The 27,478-nt window shown below is 42.2% G+C and overlaps 1 protein-coding gene across 1 annotated transcript in view; it reads left to right on the top strand.

Moving 5' to 3' along the window:
• LOC145413474 (arylsulfatase B-like) overlaps positions 1-27,478 on the top strand; it is a 62,155-nt gene that overhangs the window by 7,988 nt on the left and 26,689 nt on the right. Inside the window, exons 2-3 of the mRNA XM_080283172.1 lie at positions 14,056-14,219; positions 14,465-14,568. Coding sequence (XP_080139298.1) covers positions 14,056-14,219; positions 14,465-14,568 — 268 coding nt within the window. The remainder of the gene's footprint in view (positions 1-14,055; positions 14,220-14,464; positions 14,569-27,478) is intronic.

Below are 27,478 nucleotides of genomic sequence, written 5' to 3'. Positions count from 1 at the left end.
TTTATCTTGCATTAACTGAGCATTACCCAGTGTATTTTCATTTTATCAGGGCTGACTTAGGTAAATTTACTCTTGCTAATTTCGTGTTAATAGAGGCTATTGCAGTTAACCATATATTTAACCTGTTTTTTTGCCATTACATTATCCTTATGAGTCCTGAATGTTTTGTTGTTAGTCTGAGCATTAAACTTTAACTTGTAATTTTACCTAACTCTTTTGTTTTGAACCTGGAATTTTACGGGACAGTAGTGATTTTTAGTATTCTCACTTAAAGTGTACATTATCTTTCGCTGTTCCGTAACATAAATTTGGCGACCTCTTATCAGGATATTCAGGATATTATCATAAGGATATTGCTTGATATTTTGTGACTGTGATTTATTCATGATGTCTACTATTTCTACACTTGATGAAGCCAAAGATTTTTTGTCAAATGTGCAAACAGTGTTGGATGTAGAAAACAGAACAAAGAATGAACTTAAGCTTGTTGCTCAACAATTGGGAATTGCAGTTCACTCTCATCATTCTAAAGATCAAATTGTTGACATGATTAATGAAAGCTTGTTTAATGTAACTCCTCCAAATGAGCAAACGCAGATTGAATTAGCTAAGTTACAGCTAGCTCTGCAGGAGGCTTGTGCTAAGGAAGCTGAATTTCAGGCAAATGCTAAGCAGGCGGAGTCTCAGGCTCGTATTCAGGAGGCTGAATTTCAGGCAAATGCTAAGGAGGCGGAGTCTCAGGCTCGTATTCAGGAGGCTGAATTTCAGGCAACTGCTCGTATTCAGGAGGCACAGGCAAAGGCTCCGGCACAAATTGAACTAGCTAGGATTCAGGCAGACCATGAGTATCGCATGAAACAAGGTGGAACTGGATCATCTAGCTCTGATGATTTTGATGTGGCTAAAAATGTTAAACTTGTCCCTCCTTTTAATGAATCTGATTTAACAAAGTATTTTCAGTTGTTTGAGAGGGTAGCTACAGGTTTTAATTGGCCCAAAAAGTATTGGCCAGTACTCCTTCAAACTGTTCTCACCGGTAAAGCTCAAGTAACTTATGCATCTTTGCCTCAGGATCAATGTGATAATTATGATGTAGTTAAGAGTTTGATTCTTAAGGCCTATGAGCTTGTTCCTGAAGCCTATAGAGTAAAATTTAGGACAACTTATAAGCAAGATAAGCAATCCCATGTTGAGTATGCAAAAATCAAAGAAGATCTGTTAGAGCAGTGGTTAAATTCTAAGAATGTGGATTCTGATTTTGACAAATTTAAGCAGATGATTTTGCTGGAGGACTTCAAAAGGTGTGTTAATAAAGATGTAAGCCTATATCTTGATGAGAAAAGAATAGATAATTTGTCTGATGCTGCAGTTTTAGCTGATGAATATGTTCTCACTCACAAGAGATATTCTAAAGAAAAAGGGAAAGCTGAGAGTAAGTACGTTGCTTCTACTCAGAGTACAGGTAACAGGAAAGAGAATAAAGATGATGTTTCTCAGGAAGTAAATACCAGCTTCACCTCTAGGTTTCAGAAAAGTAAATGTACTTATTGTAGTAAGCTTGGTCATACTACGGAGAAATGTTTCAGGAGACAGCGTGATGTGAACAAAAAGGAGTCTTTAAATATTCAGTCAATTGGTCTAGTGTCCACCCTTGAGAGTTCCCAGAATTCCTTAACTGAGTTAACTGAACCTGCTTTGAGGGCTAAATTAAATCTTCATGGTGAAGCTCCTCTTTTGAGCAGTAACGTGGGTGACACTCTCAAGAGTTCCTGTGCTAATTTCCTGTCTGATGGTTTTGTCAGTCCTCTGGACAGTAATGACAGGAAATCAGTTAAAATATATCGTGATACAGGTGCTTGCCAATCCCTTATGCTGACCAGTGTTCTAGGCTCTAATGTTAATTCCTTTGATGAAACTGTAATCTTACAAGGTGTAGGGAATAATTACTTCTCTGTCCCTCTGTGCAGAGTGAATTTAGAGTCTGGTTTTGCTAATGGTTCCGTTATGGTTGGGTTGGTTGAGACACTCCCAATGTCAGGTGTAACTTTCTTACTTGGAAATGATATTGGTGGAAGTCAAGTGTGTCCAGCTCCTCAGTTGTCTAGTGAGCCAGTGGCTGCGTCCCAGGATTGTGATGTCCCTGATGTGTTCCCTGCATGTGCTGTCACTAGGGCTAAGTCTAAAGTTACTGGTGATTTAGAGGATAATGATGATGATGATGTTATCCTAGCTGACACTTTTCTTGCTAATTTGGACCACTCACCAGATGAGGCAGTACCCCGTAGTGTTGATAATTTGTCTCGTCAAGAGTTGGTTGAGTTGCAGGTTGCTGACCCTGAGTTGAAAGGTCTAGCTAACTCTGCTTGCAGTGAGGAAGAGTCAGCTGGTGCTTCTACTTGTTATTATATAAAGTCAGGAGTACTTATGAGGAAGTGGGGACCCCCAACAGCATCAGCGGACTGTGAGTGGGAGGTTGTACATGAAGTTGTCATCCCTCGTGTTTGTAGGCAGGATATCATTCGAGTGGCTCATGATTCCAGTTTGGCAGGACACCTTGGAGTGAGGAAGACTGTGGCACGCATTTTGAAACACTTCTACTGGCCAGGTATCTTCAGGGATGTTTCCTGGTATTGTAAGTCTTGTCACACCTGTCAAGTTGTGGGGAAGTGTAATCAGACCGAAAAGGTTGCACCTCTAGTTCCCATTCCTCCTTTTGAGGCGCCATTCACCCGTGTGTTGGTGGATATTGTGGGCCCTCTTCCTAAGACTTCTTCAGGATTTTCTTATGTGTTGACCCTGATTGATATGGCTACTCGTTATCCTGAAGCCATTCCACTTAGAAATATCTCAGCAAAGAACGTGGTTAAGGAAATGCTAGGGTTCTTCACAAACTTTGATCTGCCCAAGGAGGTACAGTCAGACCGGGGAAGTAATTTCATGTCAAATGTTTTCAAGCAGTCTCTGAAAGAGTTGGGCATCACCCAGATCACGTCTTCAGCTTACCATCCCCAGACTCAAGGAGCGTTGGAGAGATATCATCAAACACTCAAATCGATGCTCAAGAAATACTGTTTGGAACATCAGAAAGACTGGGATAAAGGTCTTCCATTCGTCGTATTTGCCGCAAGAGAATCTCCAAATGAATCACTGGGCTTCTCACCTTTTGAACTACTGTTTGGCCATGAAGTAAGAGGACCCCTTAAGCTACTCAAGGAATGCTGGCTGTCGGAGGAAGATGACGTCAACCTGCTGGAGTATGTGATGAAGTTCAAAGAACGGCTGTCCACTGCTTTACAACTGGCGAGAGAGAATTTAGGAGCTGCTCAGGAGAAGATGAAGACTTGGTATGATAAGAAGTCCAGGTTACGCCACTTTCAGCCAGGAGATCAGGTTTTGATTCTGCTACCAGTGCATGGGCAACCTCTTCAAGCCAAGTTTAGTGGTCCTTATTTCGTGGAGAAGAAACTCAGTGATGTCAACTATGTCATCGCCACACCAGATCGTAGAAAGAACAAGCAACTTTGTCACATCAACATGCTAAAATTATATCACAGGCGGGACGAAAATAACCCAGTCTGCAATGTAGCTGTTCCTCCCGAGTCTGCAAGTGAAGTTCTCCCATGCAGTATGAGCCTAAGTGATAGTTTGGGGAAGAATCCTGATATCATGAATGATCTCCAGACTAAGCTTTCTCATCTACCTCCCGAGGAAAGGCAGGAGTTTTCAGCATTACTGCAGGAGTACCCGCAAGTGTTCCGTGCCACTCCAGGAAGAACTACTGTGTTGATGCATGATGTCGATGTTGGAGACGCAAAGCCAATTAAACTGCCTCCTTACCGTGTGAACCCAGTGAAAGTTCCTCTCATCCAGAAGGAGCTTGGCTACCTGTTGGACCACAAGATGATTGAGCCCTGTCAGAGCTAGTGGAGTTCTCCTGTCATTCTAGTCCCTAAGCCAGGTGGGTCACAGCGGCTTTGCATCGACTACAGACGTGTTAATCAGATAACCAAAACAGACACTTACCCTCTCCCTCGCGTGGAAGATTGCATAGACAAAATCGGAAAGGCTAGGTACATAAGTAAGTTTGATTTGTTAAAGGGATACTGGCAAGTACCTATGACTGAACGTGCTAGGGAGATCTCATGTTTTGTAACACTAGGAAAGACTTTTGCATGTTCTGTAATGCCATATGGTATGAAGAATGCACCAGCCACATTTCAGAAGCTCATGAATGTTGTAACAGAGGGTTTGGCAGGGTGTGTTGTTTATATTGATGATGTATTAATCTTCAGTGACAACTGGAAAGATCACCTATGCCATGTCAGTAAATTTCTTGAGCGTTTGGTTGAGGCTAATCTTGTAGCTAATTTATCAAAGTGTGAGTTTGGTCAAGCTAAAGTTCAGTACCTTGGGTACGTAATTGGTGATGGACATGTTGCACCAGCAGCAGCTAAGGTTCAGGTTATAAGTGATCTTCCTAGACCTAAAGGTAGGAAAGAGCTACAAAAATTTTTGGGAATGGTAGGTTATTACAGATTTGTTCTTAACTTTTCAATTCTTGTATCACCACTTACAGACCTTCTGAAAAAGGGAGTTAAATTTGTCTGGACCGATAACTGTGAATCCTCTTTCAACAAACTTAAAGCTATCCTATTAAGTCAGCCAGTGCTCGCTACTCCAAATTTTGCTAAGCCTTTTAAGATGGCTGTTGATGCAAGTGATACAGGAGCTGGGGCTGTTTTGCTGCAAGAGGATGATCAGGGTATTGAACACCCTGTATCTTATTACAGTAAGAAGTTCACTCCACCTCAAAAGAACTACTCAACTATTGAGAAAGAGCTTTTGGCCTTGATTTTGGGTTTACAGCATTTTTCATTTTATTTGTGTTATGGTTTTGACCCCATAGTCATTTATACCGATCATAACCCACTGAAATGCCTTAGTAAGTTTAAAGATAAAAATCAGAGATTGACAAGATGGAGTCTACTTCAGGAGTATTCATTAGACATACAGCATGTCAAGGGGAAAGAAAATGTTATTGCAGATTGCTTATCTAGACTTTAGACAGATTGTTTTAGAGTAATCAGAAATTTCCCTTGTAAATTTCTTTCTTCTTTGTGGGGAGGTGTTACATAGCCTATGATTTCATCATCCTTTGTGTAATTCTAACGTACAGTATGCTGCATGTTTGATCACGAGCGTGTTCTACCTCAGTCCCCCCTTCTACCGTTATAGTAGAGTAAGTCGTTCTTTCTGTTGTTCAGAGCAGGATTGTCAACTCTTTGTCCCCATGGCTTCATTTGCGCGTCCTTCATACAAGTTGTATCAAGCTCTGCCGGCCCCTTTATAATGAGCTCAGTCTCTGCATCTTTGCCACTTAGATCTACTCCTCATTTTGCTCACATCTCTGTCCTCCCCTGTACAGTTGTTATTATTGTGAGTGCTCAGGAAGTCTCCAGCCATCTAACTGCTGTGTAATTTGAGTATGAGTGTTATTACATTTTGTTCTTGTACTGTGTAGCATAAGGTGTTAATTTGTAGGCCTAGTGAGGTTTTTGTGCTTAGTGTAAAGTTTTACTATCAGCCATTATTAATAATATTTTGTATCTGTAATAATTTATCTTGCATTAACTGAGCATTACCCAGTGTATTTTCATTTTATCAGGGCTGACTTAGGTAAATTTACTCTTGCTAATTTCGTGTTAATAGAGGCTATTGCAGTTAACCATATATTTAACCTGTTTTTTTTTTTTTTGCCATTACATTATCCTTATGAGTCCTGAATGTTTTGTTGTTAGTCTGAGCATTAAACTTTAACTTGTAATTTTACCTAACTCTTGTTTTGAACCTGGAATTTTACGGGACAGTAGTGATTTTTAGTATTCTCACTTAAAGTGTACATTATCTTTCGCTGTTCCGTAACAATATATATATATATATATATATATATATATATATATATATATATATATATATATATATATATATATATATATATATATATATATATGGTAATTACTAGTAATCACAATGTTACCTCAGTGAGGAATATAGCAACGGAATGCACCACTATATACACTCCAGTTTATCTTACATAGAAGGCACTGCATAGAAGGCACTGTTTGAGGGTGATGAGATATTCACTTCCCTTATCTCATTTGTATTTCACTAGTTTTCATGTCCGTGACTCACTGTGTAGTAATCATAGTGATATTATTACATTTTGTTTCAAGTAGCTCAACTTTCAATTTTGCACAGGGATTTCCTTTTTTTTTTTTTTTTTTTTTTTTTTTTTTTTTTTTTACTCCAGTATGATCTTCACATCTTCACTAATCATAATGAATGTTACGTATCACACGGTGCCTGAAATCATGGTTTGCCGAAGAAATCGTGGTAACCGCCCACGAAACAGTGGTAGCCGCTGAGAATTTCGTGGGCAAAACTGGATTCGGTTCAAATCCATTCCTGCCGACGATTGCCGGTAAAAAACGTTTTCTCTGATACCAGAGCGAGCTGAATGAGGAACTTGGGGGCTATATTGCAGTATTTTGGTTATTTTTTAAAAGTTATAATTCCCTCCTAGAGTGCTAATTACTTTTCATTATATATATTATTAATTATGAAAGCTTAAATAACCTTTTATATTATGCACGGGTGAAATAACGATGTCGATAATTTTTGTTTACATTGGGGAGCGAATTCAGCACATCATGCTGGGTGAAGAGTGTTGTATGTATCTCGCCGTTCATTCAACACTGCAGATATGATGGCATCTGGGCAGATAGTATGGAAAAGGGCTGCTGAAATCGCCCTTATTGAAAAAATAAGGCCATTCCCTTGTCACGAGAAGGCGGCAGCGGAGCCACCTTCTCTTGTTTTGGCCGCCGCCACTTCTTCTCAAGTGTCACCACTGCAAGAGCCAATGCAGCAATCACTCTCTCCTCAGCAAATTCAAGAAAAGCCACGTTGCATCTGATACGTGCGACTCATGTGACGCGGTGGGACAGACTCCGGTGTTCTTTGTTTACATTTTTGCCGATCGTCGGTGGCGTTCGAGGAACGTGTGTGATAAGGTTTGTGCCTGGTTCCAGCAAACCAGGAACGCGTTCCATCGGCAAACCATTATTTCAGGTACCGTGTGATACCCCATTTAGAACTACCAGTTTCCAGGTCTTCTGGTTGTCGCACTAACCTTTTTGCCACACGGATCTCATGCAGTCTTTTGTCCATTCGCTTGACACAGCAGTATAGGATACATACAGTTACAAGAAAACCAAGAAGACAGAATACCACTGGAGGAAATACAAAGATTGGATGTACCCAGGAGCGGTTAAAAGCTGAAGTGAACTGGTTCATAAGGAAATTAGACTGATTCAGAAAGTTCAGCATACGTAGGTTGTCTGATGTGATGGAAAGATTGTCTGTTGGTAGATGAAAGGCAGTATTAATAGGTTTGAAGATGTCATATTTGTGGGAGTGAAGTGCGAAGTGATAATGTGTAGCATGGGCTATGACAGACTCAGACTTTACTGTTCAATAATCAGGGGCCTTATACAAACCAACTGCGGATAGTGAGCGGACAGGGGTTCCTGGACAAATAAGACTGACAGGAGTTGAGACACTAAAGAAGAAATAGCGGATGTTATTTAGACAAGCATGGTGTACCTGGCTTTTGGGGGCCAGAACAAAGGTACAGACAGGTTGTACTGAGAAATTACGGACTAAGGCAGAGTCGCAAGGAGCAACGCTGCCAGGAAAAATTGTTAGGAGGTATGCAGCACAAACTCGAGAGTTGGGTGTGAGAAAGGCACATCTGTGGAGGTCACTGGAGGAGGTGAAGGCAATATAGAGATGATCATGGGAAAGAAGGATGTACTCTGAAGAGACAGAGGCTTGTGCCAGAGAATTATTGTACCAGAAGGGAAAGGGAACGATGTGAAAGAGGTCGGATGTGATAGAAGAACGAAGAGGGATACGAATCTTTAGTAAGGAATGTGGCCTCTAGAATTGGGTAGTAGTGTTCTAAAGAGGAAAACGAAATCACAGGAGACAAGTCGAAGGTTGAGTGAGCCCATTCCAAGGTAGAGTGAAGGTCAAGAGATAGGTACTAAATCAAGGGTGACACGACCATCGACAGCATTGACTAAAATACGAATTAAGCTAGAAACTTGGGAGACAAGAGAGTCTAGAGAAACCTGCAAATTATCTACATGTAATTTGACATACATTAGTTATGATACAATATTTACCTTCGATACTTCATGCTTAAGAATTGCTGTAAACTTATTTGACGTGTTTGTAACATCATTTAAATGGTGTGTGATCTCTTGTAGCAAAGAATGTTGAACACTTAATACCTTTTCCAGGGACGCTAGAGCATTTGCTAATTGAAACGTCTTCTTTAAATCCAGAAAGGTCAGGGACAGTCGCTACACCAAATAATCTGCTCAGAATTTCTCCTCCAAGATCAAAGAGTCCACATTTCACTCGTGAGCGGCCAACAGGCGTTTGGTTAGGGAAGGAATCTGGAGATGGTTGAATGATAATGAATATAGTCCAACTTCCAGCTGATGGGTAGGTAGAGTGGGTACCAAAATGTGTCTGTGGGTTGTTGATCTTTAATACCTGACAGGAGTCCCTGCAGGTCCTCTAGCTGACGTGCAAAGTCAGGTAGGGCGATGGCCACGTCGGCCAGCGGCTCTACTGTAGGTCGCAGTGCAAGGAAACTACATCCTTCACCACCATTACCTGGCATCCTGCGCCAACCAAGGCCCCAGGCCGTACGACACCATCGTCCTCACCCGATCCAGACCTGACCAGAGTCAGCACTGCCAGCACGTTGACCGACAGCATCTTTCCTATAAAATGAGTTGATGTTAGAGGTGATGTTAATGCAGATGGTGACGAGAGTGTGAGATGACAGCGTTATGCAAGAGACTTAGTAGCAGAATGCAATTTGGCACGATAGTTATTAACAGCAGGGGAAGGTTGAGTAGGAGTGTCAGAAGAAGGGGTTAGAGAAGAGGAAGAAGGTTGAGTAGGAGTGTCAGAAGAAGGACTTTGAGAAGAGGAAGAATCTACTTGTTGTGGAGATGTGGTCTCTCCCAGTGGCTCCTCCAAGACTATGCGCTTTGATCCACGTTTGAGATCATCTGTTTGCACCCATGTTGTTTCTGCCTTGTACGAATCTCTTAATTCGAATTTATTACCCTTACGAGATATGACACAGAAGGGACCCAAGAATTTACTATCTAGTTTTGAATCTGTCATGATCTAGGGCAAAAACTAAGTCATCTACTTGGGTGGTAACATCTTTGACAGCGACATTTTGGTTACTTACCATTTCCTCATTTGTAAGGTCCAGATTATCTTGAACGTATTTATGAATTTTCTGAAAGTTGGACAAGTGGACTCACACATAGTCATCGTACTTGTAGATCGAAACAAGTTTGGATTGCAAGAAGGAATAAAGGTAGTCCCACTTGCTTTCCACCATCTAGCAGTCGTGACAAATCTACTGTGCGACAAAGCAAACAATCCTCGATTGTGTGCTGGCACTGTGGTAATGTAGGTCATCCAGAGTCTAGTTGTGCCCGCAAAACAAAGATGATTTTGCTCACGGGAACGACAGTGCACACCTTCGCGATCCCGTCGTCTTCCATACAAATATCACAAGAATAGCACAACTCACTCCAGTGACGAGTGTCGTTACCTTAAGAGCCGTCAGTGTCGGGAGAAGAGGAGCACTCGGATCGAAAAAATGCAGTGAATGGATAAAAGTAAATGATTAAAATATCACAATCTATAGAGACAGCTTGACATCTCTGTAGAAAGGAATCAATTAATGAGATGGGATGAGAAAATGCATGAAAAGGCAGATAGAAAAATACTTGTAGTAAGATGTGTTCCTTGCGGTAGGTTGGTGTCGAATGAGGCTCGTGCAGTAGTGTCTCCTCCCCCCGCCAGCGTTGATTGGGCGGAGATGTTCGTGACGTAACTGGGCAGCAGCCAAGCACTGGGCAGAGCGAGAAGTTGACAGGAGCAGGAGGCTGTGACGTAGCTCGTTGTGAGTGGCCTCGCTCCCTGGGTGACGTCGGTCTGTGTGGTAGATGGGGGGACGATGATGTAACGGCGTCGGGCGGTGGTTGGGGGCTACTTCTAGGAGTAAGGTCTATGTTGGAGTTTGTGGGGGCTAAAACTAACCCCGTACAGCGTGATAATATAACAAGTCACACAGGACTGGCAGGCGAAGGCAGGTAGTGAGAGTAATGATGGAGGCTTACTTGGCTGTGGTGGTGTGGTGGTAGGTGGGGTGCTGGTGTGGAGGAAAGTCCAAAAACCACACCAAAGCTGCAAGGATGATTCCGTAACCACGGAAGAACCACACCACGACTGCAAAAACTGGAGGCTGGAGTGGAGATAGACTGTGTGTCATCGAGGGAAGAACAGGAGCATGGGAAAATGGACAATAAAGCCAAGATTGCCCAAAGAAGACGTGAAATCACCATTATCTCACCACTGCCACCAAATGTTAAGAATGTTAATCCCCCTCGACGTCAGTCGTTGGTGAATTCAAAGTCTCGGAGTAGTTTTCTGATATATTAAGCACCGCCTTATATCTCCACACAGCAGCCGTATGAACACCATCCTTATCTGTCCCCAGACTGTTGCTAACTGCTCGACTCTCACCGGTAAGGGCGGTGGTGCGACCTCAAACTCAAGGTTCAGCAAAATTTGAATCAGGCCAGACATTAGTAAGCGATCAATGGCGCCCTACTTGGATCACACTTACAAATACTTACATGCTATACTTACATTCTACATATTATTGCAAATGATTACAAACACAATGTCTGCTGTGAATCATGCTTAGTTAGTCTCCTTGTAATTGATGAAAGTTTTCTCTGTCCGAATTTGCTTTTATTGTGCCTGACATGGTAATGGGGAGGTGGTTAGATGTCAGCCAACATGACCGATAAATTTATGGTTAATGAATAATGCCGCCATTTAAATATGCACTGTCCTGTGGTGGAGTTTTCGGTTGGACACTCAACCAAGTTCAGTGACACAGCACACAGACTGCAGGGAAGCATATTATCTTTGTTTGAGAAGAGTGCCTTGATCAGTATTTTTAGCAGCATGGCACTGTTCTAGATGTCATTATTCCACATCTTGCGTCTACCTCTTTACTCGCTGCTGCAAGTCAAAGTATTAATCGTTCTGAATACCAAAATAGGGAGTAACTAATAAAATGACTGCCTCCTACATTCTTCACTAATATCAGCCACAAGTCAGTGACTGTTTTGTTGGACTGGCGCTCATTTTGTGTGTGTGTGTGTGTGTGTGTGTGTGTGTGTGTGTGTGTGTGTGTGTGTGTGTGTGTGTTCTTACCTAATTGTTCTTACCTAATTGTATATTTACAGGAGTGAGTCAAGCTCGTACTGTCCCGTGTCTTAAACCATATTTATCGTACATATCCTTAAATTTGTGAATTGTTTTGGCACACACTATTTCATTCGGTAGTGCATTCCATTGATCAATTGCTCTGTTTGGGAAACTGAATTTCCATACGTCTTTATCACCTCTCTTCTTATGCAGTTTTTTGCAATGTCCTCTTGCTGATGCTTCTCCATATGTTAAGTAATCATTTATGTCTATTTTCTCCTTTCCTGATATGCACTTATATAGCATTATCATGTCACCTCTTTTCCTTCTCTCTTGTAGTGTTGGTAGATTCAGTTTATTTAGTCTTTCTTGGTAGCTTAGGTCCCTTAAGCTTGGTATCCATCTTGTAGCGGCCCTTTGAACTTTTTCAATCTTGTCTATGTGCTTTTTGAGATGAGAACTCCAGACTACTGATGCATATTCCAGGGTTGGTCTAATGAATGATGTTATTATCCTTCTTAGCATGTCTTCATTTATGTATTTGAATGCTATTCTCATATTTGCAAGCAGTGTATACATGTTCCGTACCTTCTCGCTGATGTGGTCAGCCGGAGATAGTCTGTTATTGATAATCACACCTAGGTCTTTCTCTCTTTCTGATGTGTATAGGGTTTTATTTCCTAACATATAATCCCAATCAGGTCTTTTTCCACTTTTACCAAACCTGATTACATGACACTTGTCCACATTGAATTCCATTTGCCATGTACTACTCCATTCATGAAGTTTATTTAATTCTTCTTGTAGCTCTTTACAAGAGTCTGTGTTGGTAATTCTCCTTTGCATTTTTGCATCATCTGCAAACATATTCAGATAGCTCTCATTTCCAGTGTTACTGTTTATATCATTTATATACACTAAAAACATGATTGGTGCCAGCACTGAACCCTGTGGTACTCCACTAGTCACTTCTTTCCATGATGAGTAGTTTCCTCTTAGTACTGTCCTCATCTCTCTTTTTATGAGAAAGTATTGCATCCAACAAAACAGTTTGCCTCGAATTCCTCCTTGATGGTACAGTTTCCATAAAGTCTTTGGTGTGGTATTGTGTCAAAAGCTTTCTTGAAATCTAAATAGATACTGTCCACCCATCCTTCCCTTTCCTGTATTGTGTTTGTTACTCTGTCATAGTAGCTCAACAGATTAGTAACACATGATTTTCCTTTTCTGAAACCAAACTGTCTTTCTGTTATCATACTGTGTTTTTCTAGTTGATTTACCCAAGCTTTTCTTATAAGCTTTTCTAATACCTTGCTTACAACACTGGTCAGTGATACTGGTCGGTAGTTGAGTGGATTTTGTCTGTTTCCTTTCTTGAATAAGGGGACAATATTTGTTTTTTTCCAAATATCAGGTAGTTTACCTTGACTCAAGGATTTCTTGAAAATTAATAATAATGGTTTACTTAACTCCTTTGCACATTCTCGTAATACCCAACATGAAATTTCATCAGGACCACTTGCTTTTCCTCTGTCTAATCTACTTAACTCCTCCTGTATTACTTTTTCTGCTATTTGTATATCTGGTAGTATGTGTGGACATGCATGTTCCACATAGTCCCTCTCAAAATTTTTTTCTTCTGTAAAAACTAATTGGAAATTCTAATTTAGTGCTTCACAAATATCTTTCTCTTGTGTATAAGTGATTCCCTCGTCCGTAATGGATTGTGTTATATCTTTTACTTTGGTTTTGCTTCTGATATAGCTGTAAAACAGCTTTGGTTGATCACTACTTTTATTTATTATATCTTCCTCAAACTGTTTTTGGGCTTCCCTCCTTATTCTTGTATAATCGTTTCGTGCCTGTTTGTAATTATTATACGCCCTTTCACTATTGTGTCTTCTGTATCTATTCCACAACAAATCTCTTCTTTCTTTTGATTTTTTACATTCTGTATTGAACCATTTCTGTATTTTCTTATCTGCGTCTTTGTGCTGTGGGATGTACTTCTGGACTCCTATTTCATAAAATTCACAGAATTTTTTATATACAGCATTTTAATCTTGTCCTCTAAGCTTATTTTCCCAATCAACTTCTAAGAAATACTTCGTTAGGTCTTGATAATTTCCCTTTTTATGGTTTAGGCTCTTTTTGTAACTGTCATTGCTGTTTACTATGTCATATGCTATCCTGAAGTTATAATTTAGTACTGCATGATCGCTTTTGCCGAGTGGAGGGTGATATATTAAACTGTCAATATCATTTTCTTGCCTAGTAAATATTAGATCTAGCACTGAAGGTACATCAAGTCCTCTTTTTCTGGTGGTTTCCCTCACATGTTGCGTTAGGAAAAACTCTTGCACGAGGTCCAGGATCTTTTGGTCCCAACAGCTTTCTTGGCTAATTATATCTAGAGTATTCCAATTTATATTTGTATTAAAATCCCCAGTTAGTATAATTCTTTCCGATTTCTCTTCCATTTTATGTAGTAATGATCTTAAACTCTGAATTGTACTCTCTGCCAGGTCCTCATATTCATCTCTTTCCCATGTGTTTGATCTGGGTGGCATGTACAAATTGGCTACAATTACTTTACCTTCAGATGTGTGTGTGTGTGTGTGTGTGTGTTTGTGTGTGTGTGTTCCTTCACGTTTGTGTATGTGTATTCAGGGTGGAATGACGTGTCGTGGCATGACACTGGGGTGCTGACGCCTAACTTGCAGCAGTTGGCGGACGAGGGTGTGGTGCTGGACCAGAACTACGTTCAGCCTGTATGCACACCCACACGCTCAGCACTACTCTCAGGATACTACCCATACCATCTCGGACGACAGGTCTCGCTACTCCCACTTGTACAGTTCTATTACACACATTCAGAAGTTTACATACAAAAACTGTTTTTAAAAATGCAAGTAATTTATACTGACTTAAATGACACATGACATTGTAAATCAAGAAGCCAGTCTACAAATAGATCCAGTTGATTCTGGTTCAAGAATTTGCCAATATTTGCCATGTTCCATGATTATCCATATGACTGTCATTAGGAAACCATTGTCAAATTTGATATCCTGTTAAGGGTGCCCCCTTACCGGACTTGGCGCCCACGGGTCTGACGATCAACGTGACACTACTCCCGGAACGCCTCGCTGCCCTTGGCTACGACACACACATGATGGGCAAGTGAGTGAAAGGAGAGGCAGCAGTAATCAGTTACTTTTGTTGCTCTCACTTGTGTTTTCCTGCTTGGAAAATTATTAAATTAATCCTTCATCATGCCCATACCAGTAACCTACAACACCCGTCTGTGCAGGGTGTGTTACCCCCACTCATGCCCCATCATCCATCACCATCTCTGCCCATCCAGTTCACCCTCTTCCATCCGCCCGATCTTTTTCTACCCTTCCTCTCAACAATGAACAACCATGAGAATCCCCTAATGTAGACCTTTAAATCGCCAGTGCATTCCTTGATACAAATCTCCTTTTTGCAGGGTGTGCTAACCTGTCTCAACGCTCATCATCATCTTAGTCCATCTCACCCGTTACTTCTGCCCATCCCATCTACATTGTTGGATTCTAGCTTTACAACACCCATCTTCACAGCACATACTTCCCTCGCCATACCTCTCCACTCAATACCATCCCAGTTTATCCTGTCTACTCCTATATACCCTTCCCACCCGTTCCTGCTCTCATATTGCTGATGTTCTAATAACGACAGCATCCACTGCCAGCAAGCCTACCATAGAATACTCATGTACACAGTCACCCACCATCATCCCAGCCGATCCTGTCCATTCAGTTCAGCCTACCCCACCCAGTCCTGAAATACTTATATCGACTTTACTGCACCAGTAGAGTTGATTTAAGCACTCGCCTTCGAATGGATGACAAAAATTGACTGGATGGGCCTGAAGAGACGTGAAAGGACATGAAGGACCTGACCTGTTATATATATTTAAAAATTGCACCAATAAGGCTTCATATTGTAGATGACTTTGATTTAAATAATCTTACAGGACCTAAAGTGACCTGGACGACTCTCAACTGTTTGACATCGATACTGATAAATCTGCTCTCTCTCTCTCTCTCTCTCTCTCTCTCTCTCTCTCTCTCTCTCTCTCTCTCTCTCTCTCTCTCTCTCTCTCTCTCTCTCTCTCTCTCCACTTTTGCTTTATTTGTGGCCTTTTCATTAAATTTATCTCTGCTGAACACCACCTTTCTTCCTCTAAACCCCATCTTCTCTTCCTTGTTGAGAGTCAGCTGTGTGAGGTGATTGACTGCAAACACTACTCCGTATCCTCCTACTTTGTCTATACTCATATCAAAGCTAAAGGTCGTTGTTGTATATATGTCCTCAACAACAAAACTTACTATCGTGTTCCTGAACTTGAATCCTAAGAATTCTCTACACTTTCCCTTCAGTTATCCTGTCATTGTCTGACTAAATATATCCGTGATGTGTACTTATCTCTTAATTCTACCAACGATGAGAAATTCTTTGACTATCTTACTTTTAAGATGGAACGCAGTGTCACCTTCTCCTTTCTCTTATATCTCCATTCTAGGTGATTTCAGTGCTCACCACCACCTTTGGCTCTCCTCTCCATTCACTGATCCACCTGATGAACAAGGCTACATCTTCTTTCCTATCCTTAATGACTCAGAGCTGCTTGTACAACACCCTGTCTTTATCTCTGACCTCCTTGGTGAGAGGGTGAGAGTTCCAACATACTTCACTTTTTCCATATAACTAATCATTCTGCTGACATTGTTAATATGTTCTCTCTGTTGGGCTCCTCCATATCACAACCTTATCACCTTATGGGCTTATGCTATCCTATCCCTCCAGTAAGGCCTGCAGATCCCTCACAAGAAGCAGAGACTGTGGCACTTTGGAGCTGCTGATTGGGAGGCCTTCTGGCAATACCTCTTTTTTTTTTTTCCCCTTCTGGAATAGTAATCGCTTCCATGGCCGAGAGCCATCATAGTGTGACTCACGCAGTATGGAGGTTATTCTCTCGGGCAAGGAAGCAGACACTTATTCTATGACTAATGTAAAAAAAAATCTTGGTTTTAACTATGATTGTTCTAACGCTGTCCACAACAAGGAGAAGGCCTACAAAAGATACAGGTACCAACCCACCCCTGAATCTCATCTCTATTGTTTTTGCTTAGAGTCTTGCTAAGTCTGTTCTTTGCTCCTCTAAGAATAATTTCACTCACACTAATTGCTCTGAACCCTTCACCTCAGATTCTTCCCACTCCTTCTGGCATCTTCCCAAAAACCCTTCCACCAATTTTACTTCATCTTCCTTCCATCCTCTTTTCCACTCTGATGGCTCTGTAAATGTTTCTTCTGCTTATAAGGCGAAACTCTTTGCCCAGACATTCTCCTCCATATCCACATTAAATTGTTCTGGAGCTATTGCATCTCTTCCCCCCACTGACTTCCTCATGACTGACATTAACATTTCTTCAGCTGATGTCATTTCTGTCCTCATTGTCCTCAGTACTAACAACGTGCACGGGCCTGATGGGGTCCCTTCTGTTGTTCTCAGAAACTAAGCTTTTGTCCTTACACCTTGCCTAGGCAAAATCTTTCGCCTTTGTCTGTCAACTTGTACCTTTTCTTCTTGCTGGAAGTTCGCTCTCATTCAGCCAGTCCTGAATAAGAATGACCGTTCCCAGCTTTCTAACATCCAATTGCTTCAATATCCTGTATTACTAAAGTTTAAAATCTACTCTTGGTAAAAAAAAAAAAAAAAAAAAAAAATATCTGGTGTCCAGCTGGTCCTCGGCTCCATTTCAAGTGCATTTCTCAGGTCCAGGTCTCCTGCGGAAGATATGTCAGCATGCGTTACCAAAAGCCCCTCCAGTTCCCCCATCTTCGGCTTCTTCAGACACTCGGTGCTCCTGGCAAATAGATCCCCCAAGTAGTCAGGTAGTGCTTCCTAGGGCATAACCGTACACCTCATGCATTCACTGTTTGGTAGTTCTTGATCGACTTCTTGGCACAACTCCGCAACTGTGCCATGATGTATCTTCTTGGGACGAAGTGAAAACTTGGCCATGATGACGGGTACTTCTGATGTAGGGTCAACTACTGTATGATCCTGTCCACCATCACTCCCTCCTCTGTCGTGCCGTGGCCCCTGAGCCACATCAATCACAAGGCAGAGTGCAGCGTACTGTGATCTTGCAGGGCAGCAGCATGCATCTCTGACTCAAGAGGGATAACTGTATGCATAGTCTGTCACGTTGTCACTAATGGACTTCCATTCTCCACAGCCCAGAGTGGAACACTCCTTCCTCCTAGCCACATCCACATCAAATGGACATCAAGCAGGCAGTGGCAAGACACCAGGCAGTGCAAACCCAAGATGCAGGGGTTCCCAGCCTCGGCAACACACATGGCCAGGGTCTCTTCCTTACCTCCCTGCTGCATCCCGTTGCCCATTGGTCCCCTAAATCCAGTGCAGTGCCTATAACTCCCCACAGCTGCTGCAAGTCTCTGAAAGCTGCCTTGACCCACCTCTTCCAGCTGCCTCCCTGATCTTGTGTCAGCGACCATTGGGCATGCTGCTTCCTCAATCTCACCATCCACCTTCTGCACACCTGTCACTGGCACCAAAGAGGTGTGTTGGGTGCTGACCCTCAGTCAAACGCTGTTCAAGGACTTTGACCCTGTTATTCACTTCCTGTATCTCATTTCTCACTTTATCCTCCACTGTAGGGGAACCCTCTTCCCTCACTTCTTTACCTGGTCACTTATTCTCCCTATCTTGCTGCATGCCACCTCCCAATGTTGCTTCACTTACCTGGTTCCATCCTGCAGCTCCTCTTGTAGCTGGCGAAGCTCCTGTCTTTGTCCACTTAGGTGGTCCTCAAGTCTTACGTGGTGTTGTGTGTTTTTTTTTTTCTTGATATTTCCTTTGTTTGTCTCGCTGTGCTTCTTGATTTCTTTTCATAATATTTCTTCTGTTCATCAAGATATTATTTTTGTTCTGTTAGCTGTACTTCTTAGGATTTCTTTTCTTCCTTATATTATTTCTTTTGTTCTTCATGATATGCTGTCAACATTGCGAGTATATCTTTTTCTTTTCTTCTTCAAGCTGTGATTTTCGATATTTCTCTTGTACTTCATGACGTGCTCTCAACACTGCGAGTATCTCTGCCATAGATGTCCCCCGTCTTGTCAGCCTGTCCGTGGTTCTCAATCCCTCAAGCCGTACCCTTACTCATAGCACCAATTTTACAGCCGTAGGGCTGTATTAGACTGGCCAGGCGGTTAATTAAAGGCAGGTGAATGGTTCAAGGTATTATTCCTTCTAAGAACAGGTGAGGTACACTTGAAAAACACTGACATTTTTCTCTCACGTCAACTCATTCCTTCACTCACTAGTACACTTGCTCACTGTCCGTTCACTTAGTCACTGACTGACTACTCCGTCCTTCACTGATTAACTCTCACTGACTCACTGTCATAAACTCTATCACTGTCAGTCCACCACTGATTCACTAACCATTTACTGTCTCACTGTTCACTGACTGTCCATTACTGCCTGACTCACAGTATGGCTGGCTCTAGCTGACTGGCGGCACAGTAGCTCATTCTGTCACTCTCTGGCTCACTGACTAAGCTAAACTGAGTTCTCTAAACTCTCTGACTGGTCGCCGCGCACTCACTCACATCGTCCATTACTCTCAGGATAAATGAACTCAACTGAACTGAATCGTCTGACACACTCCCCCACTGGCCTCCATGCACTCATTTATGTCCGTTACTCTTGGTTAACTGTCAGCAGGCTAAGATTTAAAGAGGGTCCCGTAATATTCCCCCCTTCCCCCAGATCCTGTTATTAGTGCAGCCATAAATATTCTAGAGCCTAACAGAGTACTCACATTCTCTCATGCAGTACCGCACTTAAATTAACAATACTCAATAGCAATAATGACAACAGCTAAATCATAAGGTAAAAGTGAAGGTAAACAAAACATAGATGCTGAAATCTCTAGAATGTTCCTCGCATCTCCAGTTATAAAACACTAATCTAATCCTACAGGCATAATACTGATAGTCCTCAACTTACGATCAATTCGCACATACTACGAAGGCCTGAATGATGGTATGGAATATCAGAATTATAATACTTGACAGCTATAATTAATAGCTGTTATCTATATATGAATGTATTGTTTATTGTTATATGTTATTGTTTACAGTTTCCCTTCACTGCAAAATTACGTATATTACAGTATGATAGTTTGCTACCAAGGCACTCATTTATTTCTAATCCGTTAAAGGAACGTGCGGGTCCTGATTGGTCCTGATTGTGATGCGTAGTTTAATGCTATTCATGGTTTATAATGTTTGAAAACGTTTTTCCTACACGTCAAGATAGTGGTGAGGCTGCTGGTGCTGATGTGAAGGCAGATGAGGCGATCTTGGAGGAATTTTTGTTTTCATTTGTTATTACTGTTGTTCTAAGGTTTATTTAAATACAGTTCTATATTTTGAGTAACAGTTATTTGCAGTACTTGTGCATATTATTAACTTTAAAAGTTGTTTCAACGTATGTGCAACCTCTTAATGTGCACTGTATATCTGACTTCTGACAGTACTGTATCGTATGATGAATAAATTTTCGATTTACAATCAAATAAAATTACGAAGGATTCGTGGGAACGTAATCCCATCGTAAGATGACAACTAACTGCACATAATTTCTAGAATATTCCTCACATCTTCAGGTATAAAATAACCCAAGCCTGCCAGCATCTCTCTCTCTCTCTCTCTCTCTCTCTCTCTCTCTCTCTCTCTCTCTCGTTTCATTTCGTTTTTGATGGCTCCAACATGCTGGCATGCGTCGGCCTTGGTCAACTAATGGTGGATCTCCATGCAGCTCGATCTCTGGCAGCTTCTATATTCAATCCCTGATCCCTGAGGCAACACTCATTGACCTCGCCCCAGGTCTTTTTTTTTTGGTCTGCCTTTCGCAGCCCTACCCCTAACATTAACACTTCTCACTTTCTGCACCCAATTATCATTCCCCATCCTCTCCACATGCCCAAACCATCTCAATTTACTCATAACAACACCAATACACTCCAGTCCCATCCTACCCCTCAACTCTTTCATCGTAAACCTAGCCCTCCCAGGCCTCACACTGAGGGACGCACTGCATATCCACTTAATCATTGTCATTTCTGTACATTTGAGCCTGCAAGTATCCTCTTCCTTTACTTTCCATGTCTCACTGCCATACATTATTATACTCCTAACACATGATACATACAAAGATCCCTTAGCATGGAGGTAGAACCCTTTCAGTGTCAGGAGAGGCAACAGCTCCCTCAACTTCTTCCAACCACTCCTCACTCTAGCCACAGAACCACTTCCAGCACATGATATGTCTCTCAGAAAAAAAAAAAAAAAAAAAAACTTCCACACACTCGAGAGACTCACCGGCAAGTTCAATTCTTTCACGCCTGACAATCTCCACCTTCTCTCCCCGACACACCACACACATGAAATCAGCATTATCTCGCAGTCTACCTCTAATACCACTACACCTCTTATGCACCCACTTATCACAGACACTGCACGATATGGAATAATTTCCCACGCCCTTGTGGCAAATCGCACATGGCCACTCTCCCTCTTCTTTACAGTATCGCCCCCAGCCCTAGATACGACCACTTTTGTTTTACCTGCGTTTACTCTTAAGTCCTTGTGCCCCATATCATCTCTCCACTTGCTAAATCTTTCCTCCGTCCCCCTTTAATTCTCTGCAATCAACACCAAATCATCAGCATACACTACATTCCATGGGGGTCCACTTCTGATGTCACGTGAGAGGGCTTAAAGTACCATGAAAAACAAAGGGCTCAAATCGACCACTGATGCACACCAGCATTCACGGAAAACTCATCACTCAAATTTCCATTCACCCTTACGTGGGTACGAGCACGCACATACATGGCCATAACCACCCTAACCAGCCACTCCTCCATCCCAAGCTTTCTCATTGCCCACTTCACCACCTCTCTAGGGACTCTACCAAAGGCCTTCTCCAAACCAGCAAAAACAAAGTACAGTTCCCTTTTCTTTCCTATATATTTTTTCTGAAGCTGTCGAACAATGAATATGGCATCAGTGGTCCCTTTCTGTGGTATAAACTCAAACTGTATCTCATCAGTATTCACTCTTTCTATAATCGTACCTTCTAGAACTCTCTCCATTACCTTCATTATCTGGTCTAAATGTTTTATGTCTCTATAATTTCTTCGTTCCAGGCCATCATCCTTCCCATTATACACGTTTACAATTACACTCCTTAGCCAATCATCTGGGTCAACACACTCATTTATAATCGTATTTATCAGGTCACTGACTAACCTCACTCCTATCTTCTGAGGCTTTCAACATTTCAGCACTCAACCCAGGCACACCTGCTGCCTTCCTCACCTGCATCTGCCTATTGCACCACTCACAGTAGCAGCGTCATTCATTGGACAAGGGCCAAACACTCGATCAGCAGGTTCCAAACCTTCCCTCTCCCAGTCAAACTCCTCATTCAACAACTGGCTGTAATGCTTTCTCCATGCGTCATTAATATCCCGTGTTCACCACTACCTTTCCTTCATCATCCTTCACAGTGCACACGTATGATATCCCTATTCTCCCTCTTTCATCTGATTTGCCACCTTTTATATCATAGTCTTCCTTTCCACATGATTTAGGTTATCAAGTAAAAGTCTCTGTGACTTCGCCCTGTGAACCTTCTTTCTAGCCCTACGCTTGGCAGCCAAGTATTCCTCTCTGTTACCACCCTTCTTCCTTTTCCGGAAAAGACTTATTTCTTCTACACCCTCATCCCACCACCAAGTTACTTTGTCATCGTGGATCTCTTGTCCAATCACATACTGAATCATTAACTCTCAAGAGATTGCTCTTGAGGGCTCTGTACTGTTCATTAACACCTCTATTAACGTCTCCCTGTTCAGCCACCACTCTCCTCATCTTTTAGAAGGCAACCCTTACTGCTTGGTTTTTCAGCTTTCATATCTTCCTCCTAGGTGCATATGTCCTCTTTTTCATTACGCGCTCCTTAAGCACCATGTCACACACTCCTCACTCCCTATAACTTTAACATCCTTCACTAACTTCCCATCAGCCCTCCTGACCAGGATATAGACTGTTTGGCTGCCATTTCCCCCTGACTTACATGTAATCAACCTACTCTCTGTTTTCCTAAAATATGTGTTGCACACAATCACGTTCATTGCTTCCCCAAACTCGAGTATCCTTCCCCCTTCCTCATTCCTTGTACCATATGCACATCCCCCATTAACTCCTTCATATCCTTGAGCTGCTTCACCTACATGACCATTTAAGTCCCCTCCCAAAACTACAATCTCATCATCCCCTGTACAACTTACTACACCTATTAAATTATTCCAAAATCTCTCCTTTACCTCATCCTAACCTGCTTGTGGAACATAAGCCGATATAAATGCAACCATTTTCCCACCGAACAAAATATTCACTATTGTTATCTTATCGCTTACTCTCTTAACATTCATGACATAATTCAACCCACTTCTCCCCAACCAACACACACATCCCTCATCCACCCACCTTCTACACAATGTCTCAACCACTTCCCCCGCTCTACCCCTAAAACTTCCCACATTCTACGATGTCACTCTGATACCCCTAGGTGATTTAATGTCCTCAGGCTTGCTTTGAATTTCATTCTTAAACATTGTTATAATCAGTAAAAATAATAAAGGAGAGACATGCCACAGGCCTCACCCACTGTACAGTCCCAGCTCCAAGCAATATATCTGGGACCCCTAGCCCACCAGCCTTACCAGTGGCAATGGTAACAGCGTCGGGGCACCGACACTCTCCAAGCGCACTTTGGAACTGTAACTGCCCCGCCATTATACACCCATTGATAAGACAGCCTCCTGGGGTGCTACTCCCAGGTTTGAGTGCCTCTCTGTTGGGCAGAAGCAGCAGCCTGGGAACCGCAGTGCCTTGTACCCTCTAGCACAGGTTCGAGCCCCATCTCACCCTGGCCCCACGATCTATGCTCGTGGATCCCTCATCACGCCTTCCCTCAATAGATCCGCCACTAAGTACCGGGGACAAAGTTTTCAGACCGCATGCCCTTGATGGCATCAACCCCTGTGATGTAGTTGAGTACGTTGTGTGATATGTAAAGCACATGTGGTTTAGTGTATAATATAGTTAGAGGAAATGATGGGAGAGTATGCAGGTCTACTCTCCATGTTAGTGTCACACTGCAAAGGTCAGTAAAGGGGGATGGATAGGTACAGTAGCTAGTGAAACAGGAGCTCCACCTCTCCCTCTCACCAGCATTACCATTCCCCTCAGGAGTACCACCTGATCGGCCGGTGCTACAGCCTCCTCCCTATAAATATACGGTATATCTATCTATCCGTCTATCTATATAACACACACACACACACACACACACACATATATATATATATATATATATATATATATATATATATATATATATATATATATATATATATATATATATATATATATATATATATATATATATTATATATATATATATATATATATATATATATATATATATTTTTTTTTTTTTTTTTTTTTTATTTATTGCCAGACGCCTCAGTCCCGTTCGGGGTGGCCACAAACAAATTGCCTCCACGTCGCCCTGTCCCCAGCCATTTCACTGCCCCGCTCCCAACCCACACTCCCCCTCTCTCATATACCTCTCCACCCCATCCCTCCATCTCATCCTCGGCCTCCCCCTCCCTCTTCCCCCCTCCACCTCACTCACATACACTCTCTTCGTTAATCTTTCACCCTCCATCCTCTCCACATGGCCAAACCACCTCAATGTATTCCTCCTAACGCTTCCTGTCACATCCACATCCACACCACAACGCTTCTTTATATCCTCATTTGTCAGCCTGTCTCTCCATGTGACTCCACAGGCTCCTCTTAAATAACTCATTTCCACTGCTTTCCCTCTTGACTTGGTCCTTCCAGCAACGTCCAAGCTTCACTTCCATACGTTAGAGTTGGTATCACAATACTGTCATGTAGTAACTTTTTCACTTCCATGCTTACTTCCCTGCTTCTTATCAATGCTTTCAAGGAACCAGCAACCTTTCTTCCCTGCTGTACCCTTTCAAGCACTTCACCCTCCAAACCTCCATCCTTACTCATCACACTACCCAAGTACTTAAACGTACTCACATTTTCCAATTCCTCACCATCCAACCTCGCTGTACATTCACTGACTTGACCTCTCTCAAAGACCATCACTTTACTCTTCCCTACATTCACCTTTGGATTCCGTTTCTTTCACACTCTCCCAAACTCATCCACCAAGCCTTGCAGCTCTCCGTCTTCACTCAACAACACAGTATCATCTGCAAACAACAGTACAGGGAGTTTCCAAACACTACCCTCTCTCACCAGGGCCACTCCAACATCCACTACCCTACCTTGTACCTCTTTTATTACCCCATCCATGTACAGACTGAATAACCATGGAGACATGACACATCCCTGTTTCAACCCAACCTTCAAAGTGAAAAATTCACTCAGTTCACCATCCACACGCACTCCAACCTTAGCACCATCATACATACTCTTCACAGCATTCAACAACTTCCCATCTACTCCATATATTCTTAATACTTTCCACAATCCTTGTCTATCCACCCTGTCATATGCTTTCTCCTAATCTATGAAAGCTGCATACAACTTCTTTCCCTTCTCTAGAAACTTTTCCACTAAAGATCTAAGAATGAATATTTGATCTACACAACCTCTTCCCTTCCTAAAGCCTCCCTGTTCTTCTCCAACTAATTCCTCTGTTCTTTCTCTAACTCTGTCGATAAGTATCCTACCATACACTTTTCCTATTATACTAAGAAGACAAATGCCCCTATGATTACCACACACTTCTTTTTCCCCCTTTCCTTTGTACAAGGGAATAATTATACCTGACTTCCAATCCTCCGGGACTCTACCTTCCTCCCAGGCCAATCTGCACATTTTCCACATCCATTCTACTACTATCACTCCCCCATACTTCAGCATTTCACCACACCCTCCATCAATTCCTGGGGCTTTCCCCAATTTCACTTTCTTCATTGCTTCCACAACTTCTATCCTACTGATTTCTTCCTGTCTTCTCACCTCCCTCCTTCTCCCAGCCATTCCCCAGCCACTTATACTCGCATTACTTCCATCCTCTATGTTCAACAATTCCTTTAAGTGTTCTCTCCATCTGCTCACTTTTTCTTCCTTCTCCACTATTATTCTACCATTTTTATCTTTCACTCCCTTGCTAACTTCACTTCCACCCTGTCTTACTCTTTTCACCTCTTTCCAGAACAATGTCTTACAGTCCCTCCACTTTACACTCAAGTTCCTTCCAAATTCCTCATCCACTCTCTTCTTACTCTCTCTTACTAATCTTTTCACCTCTCTCTTTCTTTCTACATATAACTCTTTCTTCCGCCTCTCAACTTCTTCCACGCCCCTATTTCTCATCCATTCATTGTATGCTTTCTTCTTTTGTGCCACAGCCTGTCTCACCTCTTCATTCCACCACGCTGTTCCTTGCACACCCCTTTTTTCTCTTCCTCCCACACACCACATCACATGCTGCACATATTTCTTCTATCAGTATCCTGCACACACCTTCCACGTCCCCCATCTACTTCAGTTCATATTTCCCTAATCGTTCCTCCACTTCTCTCTTATACTCTGCCTTTTTCTCATCCTCTCGTAACCTTTCCACTCTCCTTACAAATACTCATTCTTCCCTTCTTCTATTTCTCCATCCTAAATGGACCTTGATTCTGGCCACCACCAAGTAGTGGTCAGAAAGTCCACTCCCCCAATCTCTATAAGCTCTTGCATCCATTACACATTTTCGTATCCTTTTATCCACACATCCATAATCAATCATTGTCTTCCTTTCATTCAGTTCACCACCCACCCTTCCCATCACTCGCCATGTATACCTGTGGATCATTTTGTGCCTGAAGAGGGTATTGGCTATCACCAACCCCCTCCCAGCATAAATGTCCACTGACGCACTGCCATTCTCATCTGTCACAGCAGGCACACCCCACTCACCAACTATTCCATCCACCTTCACATTCCCTACTTTACCATTCATATCACCGATCAAAAACACTCTATCATTCCTTCCAAACTTTTCCATGCACACTTCCACATTTGTCCAGAACTCTTCTCTCACTCTGCTTGTACGATCTTGCGTTGGCGCATACACACATACAATCGCCCACATTTGTATTCCAACTTTCAGTCTTACCCACACAATCCTTGACCCAACTGATCCATACTCTCTTATGCTCTTCTTCCATCTTTTACTCACAACTATACATACTCCTTTTGCCCTCTCATTCTCACCTACTCCTGCACATATACCCCATCCATACTCCCATTCTCTCACATTCTCACCTCTCCATTTTGTTTCAGTTATTCCGCATACATCAACTTTCGCACTCTTAAGCACCTGGACAATCTCTCTCTCTTTCACCTCATCATTCGCTCCCCTTACATTCCATGTTCCGATTACCATGTCCTTTGTCCGGTCCTTGGTCGTCATCTTTTGGTCAGTCCTTGTCCGAGGCTTATTGTTTGTCTTTTTAGTTAGTTGTTTTCCGGGGAGGGGCACTAACCCTCTGTCAACCCTTTTAGTCGCCTTTTACGACATGCACGGATACTGGGGGAGTATTCTTGAAAACCCCCCCTACCCCCATATATATATATATATATATATACGCTCCTGACTGGGAATCGAACACTGGACCTCTTACATAGAAGTCAGGCACTGATACCACTCTACCACGGCGTGATAAAAGCTTTGTACACCCATTTTTTTGACGAACCAGGTAAATCCATAATGGGAGGATATATTTCATTCACAACACAAGAGGATCATTTCACAGCCCCACACAACTTGGCAAGTGACAGAGCAGTTTTAATCTATCCCAGAAACAACATGAGCGTCTAAATTTAGATG

Source organism: Coenobita brevimanus, chromosome 96 (genome assembly GCF_032717465.1).
Source record: "Coenobita brevimanus isolate Jiangsu-jjx chromosome 96, ASM3271746v2, whole genome shotgun sequence".
Classification (NCBI taxonomy): Eukaryota; Metazoa; Arthropoda; class Malacostraca; order Decapoda; family Coenobitidae; genus Coenobita; species Coenobita brevimanus.
Note: the sequence above shows the minus strand (reverse complement) of the source record. Positions and strands in the feature narration are given on the sequence as shown.